The following is a 23,604-nucleotide window of genomic DNA, read 5'->3' as shown; positions in this document are numbered from 1 at the left end:
CCTGTCTCACTGGAATGTACCTATGCAGAACCCCATGCAAATATCCCCTGAACATTTGGCACATTTCTTCCCTACGTTTCCCTGAGAGCATCGGTTTCCAATTTATGCTTCCAAGTTCCTGCCTGATAGCCTCATATTTCCCCTTACTTTAGATGACTGCATCCTCCAAATCTTCATTTTCATTATATCATTCAGGATGATTGTTGATGCCTTCAAATTTTTTGTAGTTCTAACTTGTTGAAATAGTGAAATTGTTTCATATTCATTCCCGTCCATTTCTGGAATGTCCAAGCCTGAAGGCTTGAAACCACAGTGAACAAAATAGTTCTGAAAGGTCTTACTGCTTGTTTCTCGCCAACTATCAATGACAAAAATCGCAGTGTTTTGAACACAGAAACACACAACTGACGCTATTTTAAAACTGTTCACTCTGATCACGGTGTAGTGTCTGTGGCTACACAATCACGTGCGACTGACTTTTGTTGGAAGCTGTTCATCAGTAGTCTCCTGTCCCAGTTGGGCATCATAGTGTTCCAAATAAATGAAGGGAATCCCGGCTATTCTCTCGATTAATTATTGTTCTTTTTGAGTTGTCCCAAATGAGCAGTTGCTCCAATTAACCAATGGCCCAATCAATCAGAATCCACTGTATTATGCTGGCCATTATTGCAAAAGCCTTTGGGTGCAAGTATAAAGAAATCTACTTGTATAGAGTAGGTCTGGAGCACAAGTATGTAGATTTGGCCTGTGTACCCGAGGAAAGATGCTTGCCTTGGAAATGTATGGTATAAATTTACTAGACTGGTTTCTGGGATGAGAAAATTGTCCAACAATGAGAGAGTAGGTGAGTAGAATTGCACTGATTAGAATTTAGAAAAATAAGAGGTGATCTAAACAAAAATTATAAGATTGACTGGCTAAATGTTCAGACACTGTTTCCCAAGCTTGGAGTGTCTCCAACTATGGCGTAATTTTAGGATAAGAGAAGCTGACCAGTTAGGACTGAGGTCAAGAGACATTTCTTTTCCAAGTTTCACAATTCGCTGAGTACTCTTTACCATAAAAGGCTATAATTACTTCATTGTTGAGTATGTTCAAGGCTAAGTGATAGCATTTTGGACACTAGGAATAAAGGGGTGATGGGATAAGATGGAATATGAGCTTGAGATGCAGGATGACTGCAACCCTTTTGAATCGGAGTACAGATGTAAAGGGCCCTTTGACCAACTCCCTATATTTTTTTTCTCGCTCTTACTCCATCCAGTTATATTTTCTTTCTCCAGGGATACTTGATGCCAATATTAGGTGTTGTCCACAGCATCACAAAGAGGAGGGAACTAATGATGAATTTGCCATGCTAATGTGCATGTTTAAAAGTAGATTAAATTATCAGCCCCACCATTTTTTTGTTAATTTGTATACCTGTAGATAATTTCTCAAGGAATACTATTAATTGCAAAAAAAAGGTACATGGAAAGTTCTTGTAACATGGGAGTTGATTCTTCAAGATAACATAAATTGGACAGGAATGAGTCTGATGTGAAATGATTTTGGCAATTTCTTTCTTCCAGCTTCTACAACAAAAATTGTCCTTGTGTTTCTCTTGCTCCCAGAGACCATAGTAAACCTGATGTGGGAACAAAGTGTATTACACTTAGGTGAGCAGTTTTGAGATTGCAGTGAAGTTCAAGGAGAGTTCCTCTGCTTCTAATCAGGCTAAAGCAAACAAGGTCTAAACTCTTATTATTGCCCTCCCTCATACTGGTAAGCAAGGAAAAGTTCATAAGAGTGTGCAATGCTCGCATTCAGATGAGAATTCTTAATAGCTTGCAGGGAATATCTGATGTTGCAATCAGCACTTTGCCAGAGTGTGCAACTGCATCACTTGTTAACAAACACTTCATGAAGAGTATAGCTTTAACTTGCACATAATCACTCTTCAAATTTGTTAGCAATGGTTTGAGGCATGGGTGTAATCCTCTAGCATAGGTAGAATGAGGCCTAAAGGACAACAGTATAAAACTATATTGGGTCTTCTCGAGATAGTGTTAATGGTGTAGTATTACTGGGCTCCCTTCAGACAACTGCACTGTTGGGGCAGATAATAACACAAAGACTGTAGTCTATATCAACATAATTACCATGGCACAGGAGCAGAATTAGGCTGTTTGGCCCATCAAGTCTGCTCCGCCATTAGATCATGACTGATTTATTATCTGTCTCATCCCCTTTCTCCTGCATTCCTGAAACCTTTGATGCCCTTACTAATCAAGAACCTATCAACCTCCGCTTTAATTACTCCAGTGACTTGGCCTCCACAGCCATCTGTGGCAATTAATTCATCAGATTCACCACCTTTTGGCTAAAAAAAATTCCTCTTCATCTCTGGGATGTTCTATTTTGAGGCTGTGCACTCTGGTCCTAGACTCTCCCACAACTGGAAACGTCCTCTTCACATCTACTTTCTCTAGGCTTTTCAATATTCAGAATGTTTTAAGTTCAGGTTTAATTGTCTTTCAACGATACACGAATATCTATGAATACAGCCAAACCAGACAGCATTTACTCCAGGGCCAAGGTACAAAACACAGTGCCAACAGTCATACATATACAATCATAGAAAACTGCAACACAGAACGAAGCCCTTCGGCCCATCTAGTCATGCCAAACCATTCAAACTGCCTATTCACATCGACCTGCACCCAACCCATAGACCTCCATACCTCTACCATTGATATACCTATCCAAACTTCTCTGAAATGTTGAAATCGACCCCATATCTACCACTTGCACAGGTAGCTTGTTCCGCACACTCACCACACTCTCAATGAAGATTCTCCTCAATGTTCCCCTTAAACATTTCAAGTTTTACCCATAATCCATGACCTCTCATTGTAGTCTCACCCAATCTTAGTGTAAAAAGCCTGCTTGCATTTACCCTGTCTATACCCCTCATCATTTTGTATACCTCTATCAAATCTCTGCTTAATCTTCTGTGTTTTGAGGAATACAGTTCTAACTTATTCAATCTTTCCTTATAACTCAGGTCCTCTAGTCCTTACAACATCCTTGTAATTTTTCTCTGTACTTTTTCAATAAGATTTAAACCTTTCTTGTAGGTAGGTGACCAAAACTGCACACAATACTCAAAATTATGCCTCACCAGCATCTTATACAACTTCAACATAACATCCGAACTCCTGTACTCAATACTTGAGGCCAATGTGCTAAAAGCTTTCCTTGTAACCCTTTCTGTGACACCACTTTCAGTGAATTATGGATCTGTATTCCCAGATACCTTTGTTCTGCAGCACCCCCAAGTGCCCTACCTCTCACTATGTAAGACCTATCCTGGGTGGTTCTCCCAACTGTACTCAGTACTTTGATCTGTGAAGGCCAATGTGTCAAAAGCTTTCTTTATGACCCTATCTCCTGTGACACCACGTTCAATGAATTCTGGACCTGTATTCCTAGATCCCTTTTACCGCACTCCTCAGTGCCCTACCACTCACTGTGCAAGGCCTGCCCTGGTTGACCTTCCAAAGTACATTATCTCACATGTGTCTCTGCATTAAACTTCATCTGCTATTTTCAGCCAATTTTTCCAGCTGGACCAGATCCTGCTACAAGCCATGATAGCTTTCCTTACAGTGCACTACACCTCCAATCTTGGTGTCATCCACAAATTTGCTGATCATCCAGATCATGGATATTGATGACAATCAACAAAAGACCCAGCACTGATCCTTATGGCACACCACTAGTCACAGGTCTCCAGTCAGAGAGGCAACCTACTACCAATCTCTGGCTTCTTCCACAAAGCCAATATCTAATCCAATTTACTACATCATTCTGAATGCTGCGTGACTGAGCCTTCTTAACCAACTTTCCATGCAGGACATTGTCAAGTGCCTTGGTGAAGTCCACATTGACAATATCCACTGCCTTGCCTTCATCAACTTTCCTCGTAATTTACTCGAAAAATCTATTAGGTTGGTTAGACATGACCTAACATGCACAAAGCCATGCTGACTATCCCTAATCAGTCTCTGTCTGTTCAAATACTCGTATATCTGGTCCCTTAGAATACCTTCCAATAACTTTCCCATTATTGATGTCAGGCTTACTGGCCTATAATTTCCTGATTTATTCTTGGATTCTTTCTTGAACAGCAGAAGAACATTAGCTCTCCTCCAATCCTCTGGTACCTCACTTGTTGCTAAGGATGATTTAAGTACCTCTGCTGGTACCCCTGCAATTTCTGCACTTGACTCCCATGGGGTCGAAGAGAACACCTTGTCAGGTGCTGGGATTTATCTGCCTTAATTTGCCTTAAGACAGCAAGCACCTCTTCCATGGTAATCTGTATTGGGTTCACAACCTCACTGTTGCTTTGCCTCACTTCTATGGAATACACATGCAAAAATTCCATTTTAGATCTTTACCTTTTCCTTTGGTTCCAGGCAGAGATTACCATTTTGATATTCTAGAGGACCAATTTTGTCCCTTGCAATACTTTTGCTCTTAATATATCTCAAGAAGCCCTTGTGATTCTCCTTCACTTTGTCTGCTAGAGCATCCTCATGCCTTCTTCTGATTTCTTTTAAATGTTCTCTTGCATTTCTTACTTCCAAATACCTCATTTATTCCTACCTGCTATGCACCTCCTTTTTTTTTCCTTGAACAGGGCCTCAATATCTCTGAGACCAAGGTTCCCTAAACCTGTTATCCTTGATTTTTACTCTGACAGGAATATACAAACTCTGTACTCAAACTTCACTTTTGAAGGTCGCCTAATTACTCAGCACACCTTTGCCAGAAAACAGCCTGTCCCAATCCACACTTGACAGATCCTTTCTGATACCATCACAATTGGCCTTTCCCCAATTTAGAATCTTAACCCAAGGACAAGACTTATCCTTTTCCATAATTACCTTGAAACTAATGCAAATTGTTCCTCTGCCCAAACTTCTGTCACCTGCCCTGTCTCATTTCCTAATTGGAGATCAAGTATTATACACTCTCATGGGGACTTGTGTGTACTGATTACATTTGACAAACTCTATCCGATTCAGCCCTTTTGTGGCATGGTAGTGGTGATAGTCAATATGTGGACAGTTAAAATCACTTACTAATACAACCTTATGCTTCTTGCAACAGCCTGGGTTCTCTCTACAAATTTGTTCCTTAAAATCCCACGGACTGTTGGGTGCTCTATGATATGGCCCCATGAACGTGATCAGACCTTCCTTATTCCTCAGTTCCACCCATAAAGCCTCACTAGTTGAGTTCTCCAGTCTGTCCTGCCTGAGCAATGCCGTGATATTTTCCCGGACTAGTAACTCCACTCCCTCCTCCTTAATCCCTCCCGTTCTATCACGCCTAAAACAACAGAACCTCAGAATATCAAGCTGCCAGTCATGCCCTTCCTGCAACCAAGTCTCACTAATGACTACAATATCATAATTCCAGGTGTTGTTCCATGCCCTGAGCTCATCTGCCTTTCCTACAATACTTTGTGCATTGAAATATACACAATTCAGGACATTAGTCATACCATGCTCAACCTTTTGATTCCTGACTTTTGTCTGAGGTCTTAACAACATCTGTCACCACCACAACCACCCAACTATCTGTTCTGGCACTCTGGTTCCCATCCCCCTGCAATCTAGTTTAACCCTCCCACCCCCCAAAATCACCAGGTAGTATTGGCGAACATTCCGATTAGTTCCCCTCCAGTTTAGGTGCAAACTGTCTCTTCTGCACAGGTCCCACCTTTCCTGGAAGAGAGCCTAATGACCCAAAACTCTGAAGTGTTAAACTGTATAATCTTCCTATTACTGGCCTCACTAACACGTGAAATCACAACCCTCGAGATCCTGCCCTTTAACTTATCACCTAACCCCCCTGAACTCCCTTTGCAGAACCTCATTCACACTTCCTTCCTATGTCATTGGTTACCTACATGTGAAACACCCTCCCACTTAAGAATGGTGAGGACTTGATCCGAGATGTTCCAGACCCGGGGAGGCAATGTATCATCGATGAATCTCGTTCTCATCCACAGAATCTCTTTTCTGTACCCCTAACTAATGAATCTTCTATCACCACAGCTCGCTTCTTCTTACCCCCCCCGCCCCAAATCGCAGTCAGACTCAATGCCAAAGACCTGACCACTGTGAATTTCCTCTGCTCAGTCATCCATCCCAACAGTATCCAACCTGTTGTTAAGCGGGATGGCCATGTGTGCTCTGCAGTGGCAGTTTAACCCCTTTCACCCTCCTGACCATCACCCAGTTTCCTGTGTCCTGCACTTTGGGGGTGTAATTGCTTCTCTATATATCTTGTGCATCTCCCCCTCAACCTCCCATGGACTCTCATCTTGTTAAGCAGCCTCATGTACAGCACCGTGTCGAAGACCTTCTGAAAATCCAAGTTTTAAAAAAAAACATCTACTGATTCTCCTTTGTCTATCCTGCCTGTTATTTTCATAAAGAATTCCAATGGATTTATCAGGCAAGATTTCCCCTTAAGGAAACCATGCTAACCTTGGCCATTTTATTGTGTATCCTGAAACCTCATCCTTAATAATAGACTCTAACATCTTGCCAACCACTGAAGTCAGGAGTTTTCCAGTCCTCCAAAACGATTCCAAAATCTGGGGATTTTTGAAAGATCGTGACAAATGCCTCCATAGTCTATTCAGTTCCCTCTTTTTGAGGAGGGTATAGTTCAACTGGTCCAGGTGACAAATCTGCCTTTGAACCATTCAGCTTCCCAAGCACCTTCTACTTATAGGGATTACACTCACTTTGTCCCCAACACTTGAATTTCTGACCTGCTGCTGCTGATTCCACAGTAAGACTGATCCAAAATACTTAGTTTATTTGCCATTTATTTTTCCCCCATTATCAGTGGTCCAATGTCTAGTCTTTTATGCTTTATATATCTGTAAAAAATTACTTTTGGAAAAAATCATGTGTCCTTTTTTATATTATTGGTCTGGTTACCTTTGTAGTTCATCTTTTCTCTCCTCTGTTTTTATTACCTTCTGTAGGTTTTTAAAAGCTTCCCAGTCCTCTAGGTTCCCACTAATTTTTGTTATATTGTATGCCTTCTCTTTTGTTGATATGCTGTCTTTTGACTTCCCTTGCATTCGTGCTGGGTTGAGCATCAAGCTAGCAACTCGGCCTCATAAGAAGCAGTCAAAATGCTAAAAAAACAGCAAGATTGCAACCCAATGTGCCCACAAGGCATAACAACAATGATCATTGTCTACTAAGCAACACACATAAAAGTTGCTGGTGAACGCAGCAGGCCAGGCAGCATCTCTAGGAAGAGGTGCAGTCGACGTTTCAGGCCGAGACCCTTCGTCAGGACTCGGCCTGAACACCCTTCCTTCAGTTAGTCCTGACGAAGGGTCTCGGCCTGAAACGTCGACTGCACCTCTTCCTAGAGATGCTGCCTGGCCTGCTGCGTTCACCAGCAACTTTTATGTGTGTTGCTTGAATTTCCAGCATCTGCAGAATTCCTGTTGTTTATTGTCTACTAAGGATTCCTTTACCTTAAGCTGTATAATCAAACCTAGTTCATTACCCAACACTCAATCCAAAATTAACTTATCCCTAATGGGCTCAACCACAAGCTGCTCAAAAATAAGCCATCTTGTAGGCATTCTGGAAATTACTTCTCTTGCGATCAGGCACTAAACTGATTTTCCCATTCTACCTGCATATTGAAATCCCCAGTGGTTATTCCAACATTGCCTTTTCGACATGCCTTTTCTATCCCCTGTTCTAATTTGTACCCCACATCCTAGCTCCTGTTGGGAAGCCTGTATGCAACTCCCATCAGTGACTTTTTACCTTTGCAGTTTCTTGACTCTACCCATAAGGATTCCAAATCTTCTGATCTTATGTCACCTCTATCGATTTGGTTTCTTTTTTAAAAAAAAACAAATAAAGCCACCCCACCCCCTTTACTCACCTGCCTGTCCTTTTGATATGATGTGTATTGTTGGATGTTAAACTCCCAGCTGCAAATTTCTTTTAAGCACAACTCAGTGATACCCACAACATCATACTTTTTGATTTCTAAATGCACTTCAAGATCATCTATCTTATTTTGTGTACTGTGCTTTCAATTATAACACCTTCAGTCCTGTATTCACCTTTTTCAATTTTGTCTCCATGTAGCCGCAAATGAGATTCTAATCACCCCTGAAACTAGGAAACCCGCATATTCACGGGGAGTTCAGTCTATTTATTATCAAAGTACGTATACATCACCATATACTACCCTGAGATTGATTTTCTTGCAGGCATTCACAGTAGAACAAAGAAATACAATAGAATCAATGAAAACTACATACAGACTGACAACCAGTATGCAAAAGAAGACAAACTGTGCAAATACAAAAAATATATAATAATAAATATGTAAACAAATAATTCTGTTAACATGAGTTGTAGAGTCCTTGAAAGTGGGCCCATAGGTTGTGCAATCATTTCAGTGATGAGCTGAGTGAAGTTATCAATGCTGGTTCAGGAGCCTGATAGTTAAAGGATAATAACTTCTTAATCTGGTGGTGTGGAGCCTAAGATTCTTGTATCTTCTTTCTGATGGTAGCGGTGAGCAGTGTTGGTGATCCTTGATGATGGACCCCCACCCGGGAGATCGCACAAACAATCACACAGTTAGTACTGGATTGAACTCAGATTCTTAGACATGAGACAGCAGCATCACCTGCTGTGGTACTGTACTGTCTGCAATAAGGAAGTAAATCAAAGAAATCTGCTTAATTTCACAGTTATTGATAGACTGTGCTATTCATGGCTTTCATCTTTTAGCTGCATCGGTATGTCTGCATTACTCATATTAGAAATTCATCTTGGCTAAATAGCAATCCTTGAAAATCAATAGAGCTGAATAACAAATAGAGCGTGCAACAGACTCTACAACTCATGTTCTCAGTATAACCAAGTAACCATAGAACACTTACAGCACAGAAACAGGCCATCCTGGCCCTTCTTATTTATTACTTATTTTTTTTTTTGTAATTGCAGTTTGTTGTCTATACAAATTGCTTTCTTTTCCATCCTTGTGTGTAGTTTTCATTGATTCTATTGTATTTCTTTGTACCTACTGTAAATGCCTGGAAGAAATATAATCTCATGAATGATATGCACACATTTTGATAATAACTTTACTTTGAACTATGAACTTGAAATTTTGACAATCGTAATGCCATCCACCACTCTGCACTCCATGTGTGCCAGTTATTCCTTTTTAATATATTACAACAAATATTAAATTCATAATTGTAAACACTTGTTTACACTTCTTGTCCTTTAAGTATTTTGCAAATGCCAAAATTGTGGCTACCAATGTTTTCTGCCCCTTGTGGTTTCTTAGCTCCACTCCAACTGATGCTTGTTCTTGATTTTCCAAGATCAGATCCTTTCTGTCCAGAGACTTGGTGATCATCCATCATCAGGCCTAAACCACTTCAATATCATGTCTATTTCCTCAAAAAGTTAAGTATTCTGGAATATATAATTCATAACTGTGCTCACTTTGCAACCAACTATCCATAATATAACCATATAACAATTACAGCACGGAAACAGGCCATCTTGGCACTTCTAGTCCGTGCGGAATGCTTACTCTCACCTAGTCCCATCGACCTGCACTCAGCCCATAACCCTCCATTCCTTTCCTGTCCATATAGCTATCCAATTTAACTTTAAATGACAGTATTGAACCTGCCTCTACCACTTCTGGAAGCTCGTTCCACACAGCTACCACTCTCTGAGTAAAGAAGTTCCCCCTCGTGTTACCCCTAAACTTTTGCCCCCTAACTCTCAACTCATGTCCTCTTGTTTGAATCTCCCCCACTCTCAATGGAAAAAGCCTATCCACGTCAACTCTATCTATCCCTCTCATAATTTTAAGTACCTCTATCAAGTCCCCCCTCAACCTTCTATGCTGCAAAGAATAAAGACCCAACTTGTTCAACCTTCCTCTGTAACTTAGGTGCTGAAACCCAGGTAACATTCCAGTAAATCTTCTCTGTACTCTCTATATTTTGTTGACATCTTTCCTATAATTCAGTGACCAGAACTGTACACAATACTCCAACTTTGGCCTTACCAATGCCTTGTACAATTTTAACATTACATCCCAACTCCTACACTCAATGCTCTGATTTATAAAGGCCAGCATACCAGAAGCTTTCTTCATCACCCTATCCACATGAGATTCCACCTTCAGGAAACTATGCACCATTATTCCTAGATCCCTCTGTATTCTTCATTGCCCTACCATTTACCATGTATGTCCTATTTTGATTACTCCTACCAAAATGTAGCACCTCACACTTATCAGCATTAAACTCCATTTGCCATCTTTCAGCCCACTCTTCTAACTGGCCTAAATCTCTCTGCAAGCCTTTGAAAGCCTACTTCATTATCCACGACGCCACCTATCTTACAAATGTGTAGTATCATCTGCATACTTACTAATCCAATTTACCACCCCATCATCCAGATCATTAATGTATATGACAAACAATATTGGACCCAGTACAGATCCCTGAGGCACACCACTAGTCACCGGACTTCAACCTGACCAACAGTTATCCTCCACCACTCTCTGGCGTCTCCCATCCAGCCACTGTTGAATCCGTTTTACTACTTCAATATTAATACCTAATGATTGAACCTTCCTAACTAACCTTCCATGTGGAACCTTGCCAAAAGCCTTACTGAAGTCCATAGAGACAACATCCATTGCTTTACCCTCGTCAACTTTCCTAGTAACCACTTCAAAAAATTCAATAATGTTTTCGGTGTAATCAAGAAATTGGTACTTTTTTACATTCTACTTGGTCTTGTTTTAAAATTCAACCCTTTTGGATAAATTTAAGAGTCTTATTGGAACAAATTACTGGAATTCAACTTCCACATAACCCTGTATTATTTCTATTAGGTGATATTGAAGGGATAAAACCGAAACTTAAATTGAATAAATATCAGAAAGAATTTATAAAAATTGCATTGGCAGTAGCTAAGAAGACTATAGCAGTTACTTGGAAATCTGATTCGTATTTAAGTATGGATCGTTGGAATAATGAAATGGCTAGTTCTATTCCACTTGAAAAAATTACTTATAATTTAAGAGATAATTATCCAACATTCTTGAATATTTGGCGCCCTTATTTACAAAAGATAGGATGTCATATTTAAGTGCTCCGACAAAGAATTTGGTTACTTGGGGAAAATAACAATTAATTATACCAAATTTATTTTGAATCCCATGGAGCATGTGGAAACCTTCCAATACCCAGGCGGCTCTTCTTTTTTTTTCTCTTTCTTTCTTTTAGGTAGGACTATATATATGGGGGGGAGGGTTAAGGGGAGGGGGGGTGGGTAGATTTTATCTTTTCATGTATTCTTTTTGAAAATTCAATAAAAATTATATTAAAAAAAAATTCAATAAGATTTGTCAAACATGACCTTCCATGCACAAATCCATGTTGACTGTTCCTAATCAGACCCTGCCTATCCAGATAATTATATATACTATCTCTAAGAATACTTTCCATTAATTTACCCACCACTGACGTCAAACTTACAGGCCGATAATTGCTAGGTTTACTCTTAGAACCGTTTTTGAACAACATGAGCAATACGCCAATCTTCTGGCACCATCCCCGTTTCTAATGACATTTGAAATATTTCTGTCAGAGCCCCTGCTATTTCTACACTAACTTCCCTCAAGGTCCTATGGAATATCCTGTCAGGACCCGGAGACTTATCCACTTTTATATTCCTTAAAAGGGCCTGTACTTCCTCTTCTTTAATCATCATAGTTTCCATAACTTCCCTACCTGTTTCCCTTACCTTACACAATGCAATATCCTTCTCCTTAGTGAATACCAAAGAAAAGAAATTGTTCAAAATCTCCCTCATCTCTTTTGGTTCCACACATAGCCGTCCACTCTGATTCTCTAAGGGACCAATTTTATCCCTCACTATCCTTTTGCTATTAATATAACTGTAAAAACCCTTTGGATTTATTTTCACCTTACTTGCCACAGCAACCTCGTATCTTCTTTTAGCTTTTCTAATTTCTTTCTTAAGGTTCTTTTTACATTCTTTATATTCCTTGAGCACCTCATTAACTCCAAGCTGCCTATATTTATTGTAGATATCTCTTTTTCTGAACCAAGTTTCCAATATCCCTTGAAAACCATGGCTCTCTCAAACTTTTAACCTTTCCTTTCAACCTAACAGCAACATAAAGATTCTGTACCCTCAAAATTTCACCTTTAAATGACCTCCATTTCTCTATTACATCCTTCCCATAAAACAATTTGTCCCAATCCACTCCTTCTAAATCCTTTCACATCTCCTTAAAGTTAGCCTTTCTCCAATCAAAAATCTCAACCCTGGGTCCAGACCTATCCTTCTCCATAATTATATTGAAACTAATGGCATTTTACAAACTCCAAACCATCCATCCCTTTTACAGTATGGGCTTCCCAGTCTATGTGTGGAAAATTAAAATCTCCCACAATCACAACCTTGTGCTTACTACAAATATCTGCTATCTCCTTTCAAATTTGCTCCTCCAATTCTCGCTCCCCATTAGGTGGTCTATAATACACCCCTATAAGTGTTACTACACCTTTCCCATTCCTCAATTCCACCCAAATAGCCTCCCTAGACGAGCCCTCTAATCTATCCTGTCAGAGCACCGCTGTAATATTTTCTCTGACAAGCAATGCAACACCTCCCCCTCTTGTCCCTTTTTCTTTCACACCTGAGGCAACGAAATCCAGGAATATTTAGTTGCCAATCACACCCCTCCTGCAACCATGTTTCACTAATAGCTACAACATCATGCTTCCAGGTATCAATCCATGCTCTAAGCTCCTCCACCTTTCTTACAATGCTCCTAGCATTAAAATAAATGCATTTAAGAAATTTTCCACCTCTTACTCTCTGTTTATCACTGATGGTGCAAACAACTTTACTATCTCCTTTTTCTTCCTTCTCGTCTACATCTGTTCCTACACTCTGATTCCCCTCACCCCTTGTATCTAGTTTAAATCCACTGGAGCCTCTCTAGCAAACCTACCTGCAAGAATATTTGTCCCCCTCCAGTTCAGATGTAAACTGTCCTGCCGGAACAGGTCCCACCTTCCCTGGAAAACTGCCCAATTACCTATAAATCTGAAGCCCTCCCTCCTGCACCATGTCTTCAGCCATGTCTTCTGCGCTATCTTACTATTTCTAAACCCGCCTGCACATGGCACTGGTAGCAATCCTGAGATTGCTATCCTGGAAGTCCTGTCCTTTAACTTGGCGCCTAACTCCCTGAACTCACCTTTCAGGACCTCCTCACTCTTCCTGCCCACGTCATTGGTCCCTACATGGACCATGACATCTGGCTGCTCACCCTCCCTCTTGAGAATACTGGGAACTCGATCCGAGATATTGCGGACCTTGGTACCAGGGACGCAACAGACCATCCAGAATTCTCGATCTCTTCTACAGAACCTCTTATCTGAGCCCCTAACTATTGAATCCCCTATCACTACTGCCCTCCTCTTTTCCCTCTTTCCTTTCTGAGCTGAGGGTCCAGTCTCGGTGCCAGAGACGCGACCATTACAACTTGTCCCTGGTAAGTCGTTCCCATCAACAGTATCCAAAATGATGTACTTATTATTGGTGGGAATGGCCACAGGGGTGCTCTGCTCGTTCTGTCTATTCCCCTTCCCTCTCCTGACAGTCACTCAGCTCTGTAACTCCTGTTTATTTCTGCCTCTGCCTCCTGAATGATCCAAAGTTCATCCAGCTCCAATTGCTATGAGATTACTGTTAATTAATTACCTTATGATCAATGCTACATGCATTCAGCCAAAAAGCATTCAGTTTAGACTTGTAACCATTTTACCTACTGTTCTGACTGTAATTGGAGGTAAAGTCGAACATTTGTATGGTCTGTATTTTCTTGACAGTATTGTTGCCTATTTCAATACGCTGAGTTACTTCCTTATGTTTTTCCTTAAGCATTCCACGTTTACCTTTACAAGAATCTGTCGATCACTTCTCTCAACTGCTCCACCCTCTCCCCCCACCCCTTATAGTTATGCTAAATGCAGCGGATGCAGCACAGTTCTGGCAGCTCAAATTTGGATATCCGGCTAACCTCACAACTCAGAATGTCCCTCACTTGCCATTACTGTCAATCCAAGCAATCAACCCAAGTTCAGTGAAAAGTTCAGAAGAACAAACTTGGATGAGGTGCCAGGTTCATGAAGGTGCAGCATAGGACATGTGCTAAATAGATTGTAATAGAGAGAGCCATGTGATCCTACAACCAACACTTCAGGTCAAGGAGTCTGCAAGAAGATCCCATCCACATCAATGATGGGGCCCAGCATTTTGGCACTGGAGACGAGGTTGAAATACTTGCCTTGTTAGCAACAAATGCATCCAAAAATGAATTTTAAAAAGGCTACACTTCATTTAGTTTAAAACCTTGTTCGCAGTTCTAGTTATTCCATTACCCAGGAAACTGGTCCCAGCCGGATTCAAGAGAAGCCTATCACAACAGAACTGCTTCTTCTATCCTCCAGTACTGGTGCCACTGCCCTGTGAATAGAAATCCACTCCCTCATGTCAGCCTTTCAACCACACATTCAATTCTAACTATTCCTTCTTGCCATTGCCCAAGAGGCTTGGGTCCTAATCCAAGGACTTTAACCTTTTGTAGAAGCAGTCTTGCAGCACCTGTTCCATAACTTTCTGCCAGAGTGCAGTTGAGATGGTATTCCAAAAATAAGCCTATTTTATAGCAATAAAACCCTTTCTGAGTGTCGATGATGAAAAACACTTTGGACTCTTCTTCCATCTCTATCTGTAGCTACTTCTTCCATCTCTATCTGTAGGTAGGCCTCAACCCAAGTACACTTTGCTGAAGTGTTTCCCTCTAGAAACGCTTTGCAAAGATACCCTCTATCTTGGGCAGAGAGATTGATCTACTTTTAGTACTGGGTTGATAGTGACCGTAAAATCACCACAGATTCTGACAGAACCATCCTGCTTGGCTACTGGGATCACTGGCATTGCCTATGAGCTTCACTCAACCTTAGAAAGAGTTCCTTCAGCCTCCATACGATCTAGCTCACTGGCTACTTTATCACGGATGGTATAAGGAGCTGGATGGGCTTTGCAAAACTTGGCATGCCATTCTCATTTAACACAATTTTACCCTTGATATGTTTGAGTTTTTCAGTGCCGTCCTTGAAAACTGCTGTGGCATCATCCACCTTAATTCACTGTCGGTTGACTCTATTTCAAGGGATGTGTCATGCAAATTGTGGTTGGATCTATCTATTATGTTGTTATCTCAGCCAATCATGGCCCCACAATGCTGGCGCTCCTGCTTTTACCACATGCAAGCGCAATGTGGCTTGTTGGTTGTTGTATTTCACTGCTACAAATGTCATTCCCACGGGAGTTGTCTTTTCTCCGGTATAGTTTTTCGTTGGAAATCTGCAGGCTTCAGTTCAGTATCCTGGCAAAGCCATTCAAACTCATTTTGTGAAATGACTAAATCAGCTGAGCCAGTATCCAATTCCATCTTAACGAATTTGTCGTTCACTTCTGGTGTAAGCCAAATTACTTGTCTCTTGTTAGTTTTCACATAGTGAATCACAAGGCTATCCAGTCTTGTCACTCTCAGATTTTTAATCAACAGCATGCAGATTAGTGCTCTTTTGAAACTGCAAATTGACTTTATCTTTTTCTCTTCCCTGTGCAGTCTATTTGTTTTTGTCTGTCCAACATGCTCTTTGTATGTGTCCTACTTTGTTGCACTTTCTGCAAGTTTTGCCTTTAATCCTGCATTTGTTTGGTGTATGTGAGCCCCTGCAACAATGGTGACACAATTTGTTCGGCCTGGCAGGTTTATGTTTAGACAGTGCAATTTTGTTCACACTCAGTTTCATTCCTGACTCAAGTGCATCTCTGCCTGCTGTTTCCATTGATACAGCCATTTCAACTGCTTTTAAATGTGAGTTGTGCTTCAGTTAGAAACCATTTTTCAATGTTTTCTTGTAAGATTCCACAAACTTTACAATCTTCCAGTGCATCAAGTCCGTCACTGAAGTGACAATGCTCAAACAATTTCTTCTGTTCAGCCATGTAAGCTGAAATGGACTCCCCTACCCTTTCATTCCACTTATGAAACCTAAAGAGTTGTGTAATCAACAATGGTTTTGGTTCTAAATGCTCCTGCATTACATCCACAATATCTGCAAAATTATTTCAGCTGGTTTGTTTGGAGCAGTTAAACTTCTAAGTAAACTGTATGTTTTTCCACTCAGTAACACTGGCTTAACACTTGATTATTTTATTTCTTCAAAATACTGCTCAATTTGTTCAGTATGCATTATCCAGTTATCTGTTGTGGAATTGAAAGTGTCTATTGATAGAGCCAACCATCTCTGCTTTTTAAAAATTATTCTTTATTATTGTCACCTGGTAATCACTGTTTATGAACCTATGAATCTTGTCCATTTTCTGCCTTTTTTTTAAAATTCAAGTCTCCCTCTTCCCCTTCCAAAGGAAAAACAAAACGTGCTGCATTTACAAGTAGATAGTTGTCTGTGATTTATTTTAAAACTACCTTGTAACCACTGTTGATTTGTAACTCCAGAAACTAAATGAAAGAAAAGCATGGGAGCTGGGAAGTGTGTTTTTCTTTAGTGTGATGCTCACATATGACGTGGTGGCACAATGATGTATACCATTCACGTACTTGCATATAACCGGTAATGAATTCTGTAAACAAAGAATGCTTACACAATATATTTACAATATTAATCAAATATTACTGAAGTATTGAATACACTACAACTGTCCTCAAAAAGCTCACCCACAGAGAGATGACACCTGACCAGCTTCATTGTCTCCTACCAAATCCAGTATGATCTCTCCTCTAGTTGGTATGTCTATATATTGTGTCAGGACTCCCTGCTGGATAGACCTAACAAATTCTATCCCATCTGACCTTTTGCAGTAGGGAGGTGCCAATCAGTATTAGGAAAATAGCAAATTTGTTATTTTTACACCTTTCCAAAATCTGCCTCACGATCTGCTCCCTAGTGTCTCTGTTGCTATTGGCAAGGGGTCTAAAAAATGCTCCCAACAGAGTGATAGCTCCCTTCCTGTTTCTGACTTCCACCCACATTGACTCTGTAAATGATCCCTCTATTTTATTCTTCCTTTTTGCAGCTGTGATACTCTCCCTGCACCATTTGAAACATCTAAACCCGGGAACATCCAGCAGCCATTCCTGTCCTTGTGACAGCCAAGTCTCTGTAGTGGCTACAACACTGTGGTTCCATGTACTGACTCGTGCTCCAAGTTCATCATAATTGTTCCTGATACTTCTTGCATTAAGACAGACATACTTCAACCTATCCAACTGACTGTAATTATGTCCTTTCCACTGCCTATTCTGCCCCACAGTCTCTACATGTCTCATCTACCTGAGTACTAACTGCCCCATTCTTTGACCTACCACTCTGGCTCTTCCTTGGCAAAATAGTTTAAACCCTTCTCAAAAGCTCGAGCAAACCTGCCCACAAGAATATTGGTCCCCCTCGAGATCAGGTATAACCCATCCCTTTTGCACAGATCACACTTCCCCAGAAAAGATTTCAATGGTCCACAAATCTAAAACCCTGCCCCCTGCACCAATTCTTCTGCCATACATTCATCTGCCAAATCATCCTATTCTTGCCTTTACTCACTCATGGCACAGGCAGCAATTCAGAGCTTACTATCCTCGAGGTCCTGCTTTTCAGCTTCCTACCTAGCCTCCTATATTCTCTCGACTTCTGGCTGCTCACCCAACTTGAATGCTGAGGAACCAATTTGAGTCATCCCTAACCCTGACACTGAGGGGTGGGGGAGGCACATACCATCTGGGAGTCTGTTTCATATCCAGAAAATCTCCGGTCTGTTCCCTTGTCTGTTGATTTCCCCTAGTACTATAACTCTCCTCTTCTCCTACTTCCCTTCTGAGCCACAGAGACAGACTCTGTGCCAGAGACCTCATCGCTGTGGCTGTCCCCTGGTAGGTTGTTCTTCCTAACAGTATCCAAACTGGTATACTTATTGAGGGGAATGGCCACACGGATACTCTGCACTGTCTGTCTGTTCCCTATCCTTCTCCTGACAGTCACCCAGCCACCTGCCTCCCACAACTTGCGTGTGACTTCCTGCAGCTCTTATCTATCATCTCCTCTTACTCACGAGTGAGCAAAAGTCATCCAGCTCCAGTTCCCTAACTGGAGCTACACACATCAGACGTAGGAGCAGAATTAGGCCATTTGGTCAATTGAGTTTGCTCCACCATTCCATCATGGCTGATTTATTATCCCTCTGAACTCCATTTTCCTGCCTTCTCCCCGTAACCTTTGATGCCCTGATTTATCAAGAACCTATCGACCTCCGCCTTGAATATATACAATGACTTAGCTTGCACAACTGTCTATGGCAAAGAATTCTACAGATGCATCAACTTCTGGTTAAAGAAATTTCTCCTCATCTCTGTTCTAAATGGACATCCCTCAATTCTGAGGCTGTACCCTCTGGTCCTAGACTCTCCCACTATTGAAAACATCTTCTCCATATCCACTCTATACCTTTCAATATTCAATAGGTTTCAATGAGGTCCCCCCCACCCCATTCTATACTCCAATAAGTACAGGCCCAGAGCCACCAATTGCTCCTTATTTGTTAGCCTTTTCATGCCTGGAATCATTCTCAGGATTCTTTTCTGAACCCTCTTCAATGCCAGCACATTTTTGCTTCGATAAGGAGTCCAAAACTGCTCTCAATACTCCAAGTGCAATCTGACCAATGCCTTATAAATCCTCTGCATTACATCCTTGCTTGTGTCTTCTCATCCTCGCAAAATGAATGCTAACATTGCATTTGCCTTCCTTACCACCGACTCAACCTGCAAGTTAACCTTTAGGGAAACCTTCATGAGGACTCCCAAGTCCCTCTGCACCTCGGATTTTTTTTTTTTTAAAGTTCTCCCCATTTAAAAAATAATCCATGTCTTTATTCCTTGACCATATACTTCCCTACACTATATCCCATATGCCACTTTGCCCATTCCCCCATCTCAGTCCTTCTGCAGACACCCTGCTTCCTCAGCGCCACCTGTTGCTACATTATCTTTGTAAATGCATCTACCCAGATTCAGTTCTCGCAGTCATAGCAATCAGACGGGCATTTTCTCGGATCTTCCACATCTTCCGTGAAGAGCACACCACTGACCTGGGATCCATTCTCACTGCTCTTGCTAGGCACTAATAAAGAAGTAAAGAAAAACTTGACAAAAACAACAACCCGTCCAAAGCCTCAGCTCCCCACTCTAACTCTGTTCCACTCCAACAATGGCCACTCTGCTTAAAACTAATTACTTTTTACTGGCCCTTGCCAAGTGCCTAAAAACCAAAATTATCTCAAGCCCTGGAAAAGACTGGACAGGTCCCACTCACTTTTTAAATCTGGACCTAAAATCAGCAAGCAACAGCTTCCGAGTTTTCAAACTCCGCTACGTGTAACATTGTAAACTGTTGAGGAATCTACAATTTTTTTTAGGAAAGCTTTTCATTTTAGACATGATAGTTGTTTGGTGTTGCTGTTAAGTTTATGGCAAAAGATTGTGGCAAAACCATTTCTGAATTCCAGGTGATTGTCAAATTTTGGTGATCCTCCTGAGCAAATGTGAGATCTTGAAATCGCAAATGAGGTTTACTAGGTTGATACCAAGATTTTAAGGTGCCAGGAAAAACCAGAGTGAGTTGGGACAATTGTCAGGAGACATGGACGTTTAAAATTATGGAGAATTGAGGTGAGAGAAATTGAGAAAAATATTTTTTGTTGGATATTGTATAGGTAATCAGTGAACATAAGTATAAACACGAGGAATTCTGCAGATGCTGGAAATTCAAGCAGCACACATCAAAGTTGCTGGTGAACGCAGCAGGCCAGGCAGCATCTCCAGGAAGAGGTACAGTTGACGTTTTGGGCCGAGACCCTTCATCAGGACTAACTGAAGGAAGACCTAGTAAGAGATTTGAAAGTGTGAGGGGGAGGGGAAGATCCAAAATGATAGGAGAAGACAGGAGGGGGAGGGATGGAGTCAAGAGCTGGACAGGTGATTGGCAAAAGGGATATGAGAGGATCATGGGACAGGAGGCCCAGGGAGAAGGAAAAGGGGGAGGGGGGAAAAAACCCAGAGGATGGGCAAGGGGTATAGTCAGAGGGACAGAGGGAGAAAAAGGAGAGAGAGAGAAAGAATGTGTGTATATAAATAAATAATGGATGGGGTACGAGGGGAAGGTGGGGCATGAGCGGAAGTTAGAGAAGTCAATGTTCATGCCATAAGGTTGGATCATCCTATCATTTTGGATCTCCCCCTCCCCCTCCCACTTTCAAATCTCTTACTAGCTCTTCCTTCAGTTAGTCCTGATGAAGGGTCTCGGCCCGAAACGTCGACTGTGCCTCTTCCTAGAGATGCTGCCTGGCCTGATGTGTGTAACATAAGTATAAGATTGTTACCAAGTGAACAAGGGAGGAAGTTACCATACCTATTTTTCAAGTGTCTTCTAAAACAGAAGTGGATAACATTGAAAAAGAAGAAAAGGGTGTGTTGGGAGGACAAGATTTAGTGGATAGCCTCTCGTTTGACAGATCAGCACAGGTGTGGTAGGTAGGCTGAATGGCCTCCTTATATAGTGAAATTCTGTAGAATGTACCTTCCCTTTCGGTATCCCCAGGATTAAGTTCACAAACTTGTTAATTTGTGTTTAAACTGAATATGTAGTAGCAGCAGAATATCATATTGTTCTAGCATAATTCTATGTTTCTATAATTTTTATCATATCAATAACTAATTTCAGTTCTCATGTGCTTATACTTTGTGAAAATGAAGTGGGTCAAATAAAGCAATAGATTCCTATTGTCTAAAAGTATATAATCAGACTTATTATTCTAGTTCTGAAGACGAATTTTGGGTAATTCAATTTTTCTATGCAATTAGCCTGAAGATCTTGGCAATCAATTTGGACAGATGGCTCTCAGTCCCCAGGGTTCTGCCGAAGCTCCTGAGACTACCTCTGCTGTATTTCAAACCCCGGTGATGTCCCAACAGCCTGGCTACATCATAGCTTCACCAGGGCAGTCTCTCTCTGCTCCTCCGTATTCAACATCAGGACACCCCAGTCCTCAGCAGGTGCTTCAGCCTCAGGGTTACATACAGCCTCCCCAGCAGGTATCTTCTTATTCCACATTTTTCTGGTGTTTGAAATGTAAGAGCAATTATTTGGCTCACATTGGTATTGTATTACAATGATACAAATATCATCTGCATTTCCCTAAGTCAGGGTTTACAGGTGAGTCTGCAAGTAAATATATTGCATGGTATACTACAAAGGTCCTAGTTTTCATTTCTGACTTTGTGATCTTGGCAACAATAATAGTACTTTAATTATCTCTGGTGAGGCGAGGAGCAAATTGGCCCCAAGTTCTACTCCTGAAATCATCCAGTACCTCTTGCTGGAAAACACATTTGGGTAATTGAGAACAGGATTCGACAATACTTGATAACTTCTCTGGTCATGTAGTCAACTGAACCTTACTATCAAGGCTCATTCTGATCCAAATGGACAATTACCTCTGTTAAAACATATATTGGTGTTATTCTGCTCTTCTGCTTCCTTACAAGTTTGACCTGACAGGAAAATTGCTTCTAGTTTTCCAAGTCAAGTTTATAATTTAAATCAAAGTTCAGGCACTGCTTGACATTGGAGCCAAATCTGCATATTTAAAGAATACCTCATCAGCTGAAGGCAGGTATCCATTTAATATTGAAATTAGTCAAGGCAAGAAAACACTCCAGTATGTACATTTTAGCTGATCCTCCCTGCTTTTCTGCAGGGTCAAAATACATCTGAGGACTTTTGTATTGGAAAAATTGTGTTGTATTTAATATTGTAAATTTGTGGTACTTACCACTTCTACGAGACTTGTAAGATTTTTTAAGTTTCTTAACTATCTTGGTAGAGACTGGTTGGATCGTTTAGTTTAGCTCTTGCATCTGAGCTTTAATTCAACCCAAGATGATTGTGTTGAAAGTCTTCTGTATTTGCTGCATGCAAGGTTTCTATCTTAAGTACATTTTCAAAACCATTTGTGCAGGACAATCTGATGTTGAAAGCAGCATCTTGTATTTTTTTATCGTGCTTTTAAAGATAACTATCCCAAGCAGCTTAATAGAGTATTTTCAAACACAAATTTGATACCAAGCCATATAAGAAACACAGACAAATGACGAAAAGTTTGGTCAAAAGAAATAGGTTTTAGGAACCGTCTAAAGGAGATGTGAGACCTTTGCACACAGGAAGAAAAGTAATTCAAGTTACAGTATATTGTAACGACATCTCACTCAGAAAAATGAGAGAGCAAGTTATGCAAATTGCATTATATACTGTGTGATAGGATGAAGAATGTACTGTAGAGAGAATTTACATGTTTGTAAACACTCTATCTCAATCTCTGATGCTCTTGTCTTTAAACTGTGTTTGTGCATATGGATGGTGCAACCTGGAACAGGTGGGCAGAGCCTCGGATGACAAACCTCATTCCTTAGAAGTAAAATGTTGTAGTTCTGTTCAGCAGGGCAAGCTTGAACATGGGGTTTGTGGAGATTGGAGGAGGATGCAATTCTTGTGGTACGTAGTCTATTTTAAAACATTTTTAAATATTTATGAATCTATACAAATCCATAACTAAATTACAATGATTGTGTATATCTAACCAAATAATTGTCTTAATGTGCTCATAATGTACCATGTGCTCTCTTCACAGAGCAAGACGAATGTACTCATTCAAAACTGAAATTGTGGCATACCATTTACCAAGTAACAACCATCAACATCTGTTTCAGCCAGACACTAGCACACGTGCACAGTATAGTGGAAATGACTCATTACATTGAGCGAGTTACAGCCAGATGCCCAATGTGGTGTATGCCCTTCATCAAGTGCTCACTTTGGGGCCTGCCTTAACACACAGACTAGTAGAACACGAAAACAGTTTCACTTTGAAGGGGTAATCTGGATCCTGCAGAAGTTCAGCACCTAAAAATGCACTGTCATCTTCCATATGATAGAGATGAAATTACAATTGTCTGCGATATAGTTTGTAAAAGATCATGTGAGTTGTTCCTGCTTTAGAGACTGATTATTCATGACTATATATTAGAAGCGCATCTTGTGATTGTCTCTCATTGTTCATAGGAGTTTCAAATTGCAGTCAAGCCTGCTTCAATAAGTTTGGAGTCCACTTAAAATTAGTCGTGAGAGAAGGATTCATTCAGCCCACGAAAGCCCACTGATCTACATTCAGACAGATGGCAGACATCTTGAAATGCTGCCCTGCAGTTCATGTGAGGGCTGCAACAGGAACAACTTTAAAAACTGAACATGCACAAAGGATGTGCTGT

General features: G+C 40.8%; 1 protein-coding gene across 7 annotated transcripts in view; it reads left to right on the top strand.

The window, feature by feature from the left end:
* The window catches only part of LOC134340353 (R3H domain-containing protein 2), a 265,555-nt gene that overhangs the window by 190,460 nt on the left and 51,491 nt on the right, over window positions 1-23,604 (top strand). For all 7 annotated transcript variants that reach the window (XM_063037505.1, XM_063037499.1, XM_063037500.1 and 4 more), the window contains one exon: window positions 21,142-21,372. In XM_063037505.1, coding sequence (XP_062893575.1) covers window positions 21,142-21,372 — 231 coding nt within the window. The remainder of the gene's footprint in view (window positions 1-21,141; window positions 21,373-23,604) is intronic.

Source organism: Mobula hypostoma, chromosome X1, assembly GCF_963921235.1.
Source record: "Mobula hypostoma chromosome X1, sMobHyp1.1, whole genome shotgun sequence".
NCBI lineage: Eukaryota > Metazoa > Chordata > Chondrichthyes > Myliobatiformes > Myliobatidae > Mobula > Mobula hypostoma.
This window is presented reverse-complemented; position numbering and strand designations above follow the sequence as displayed.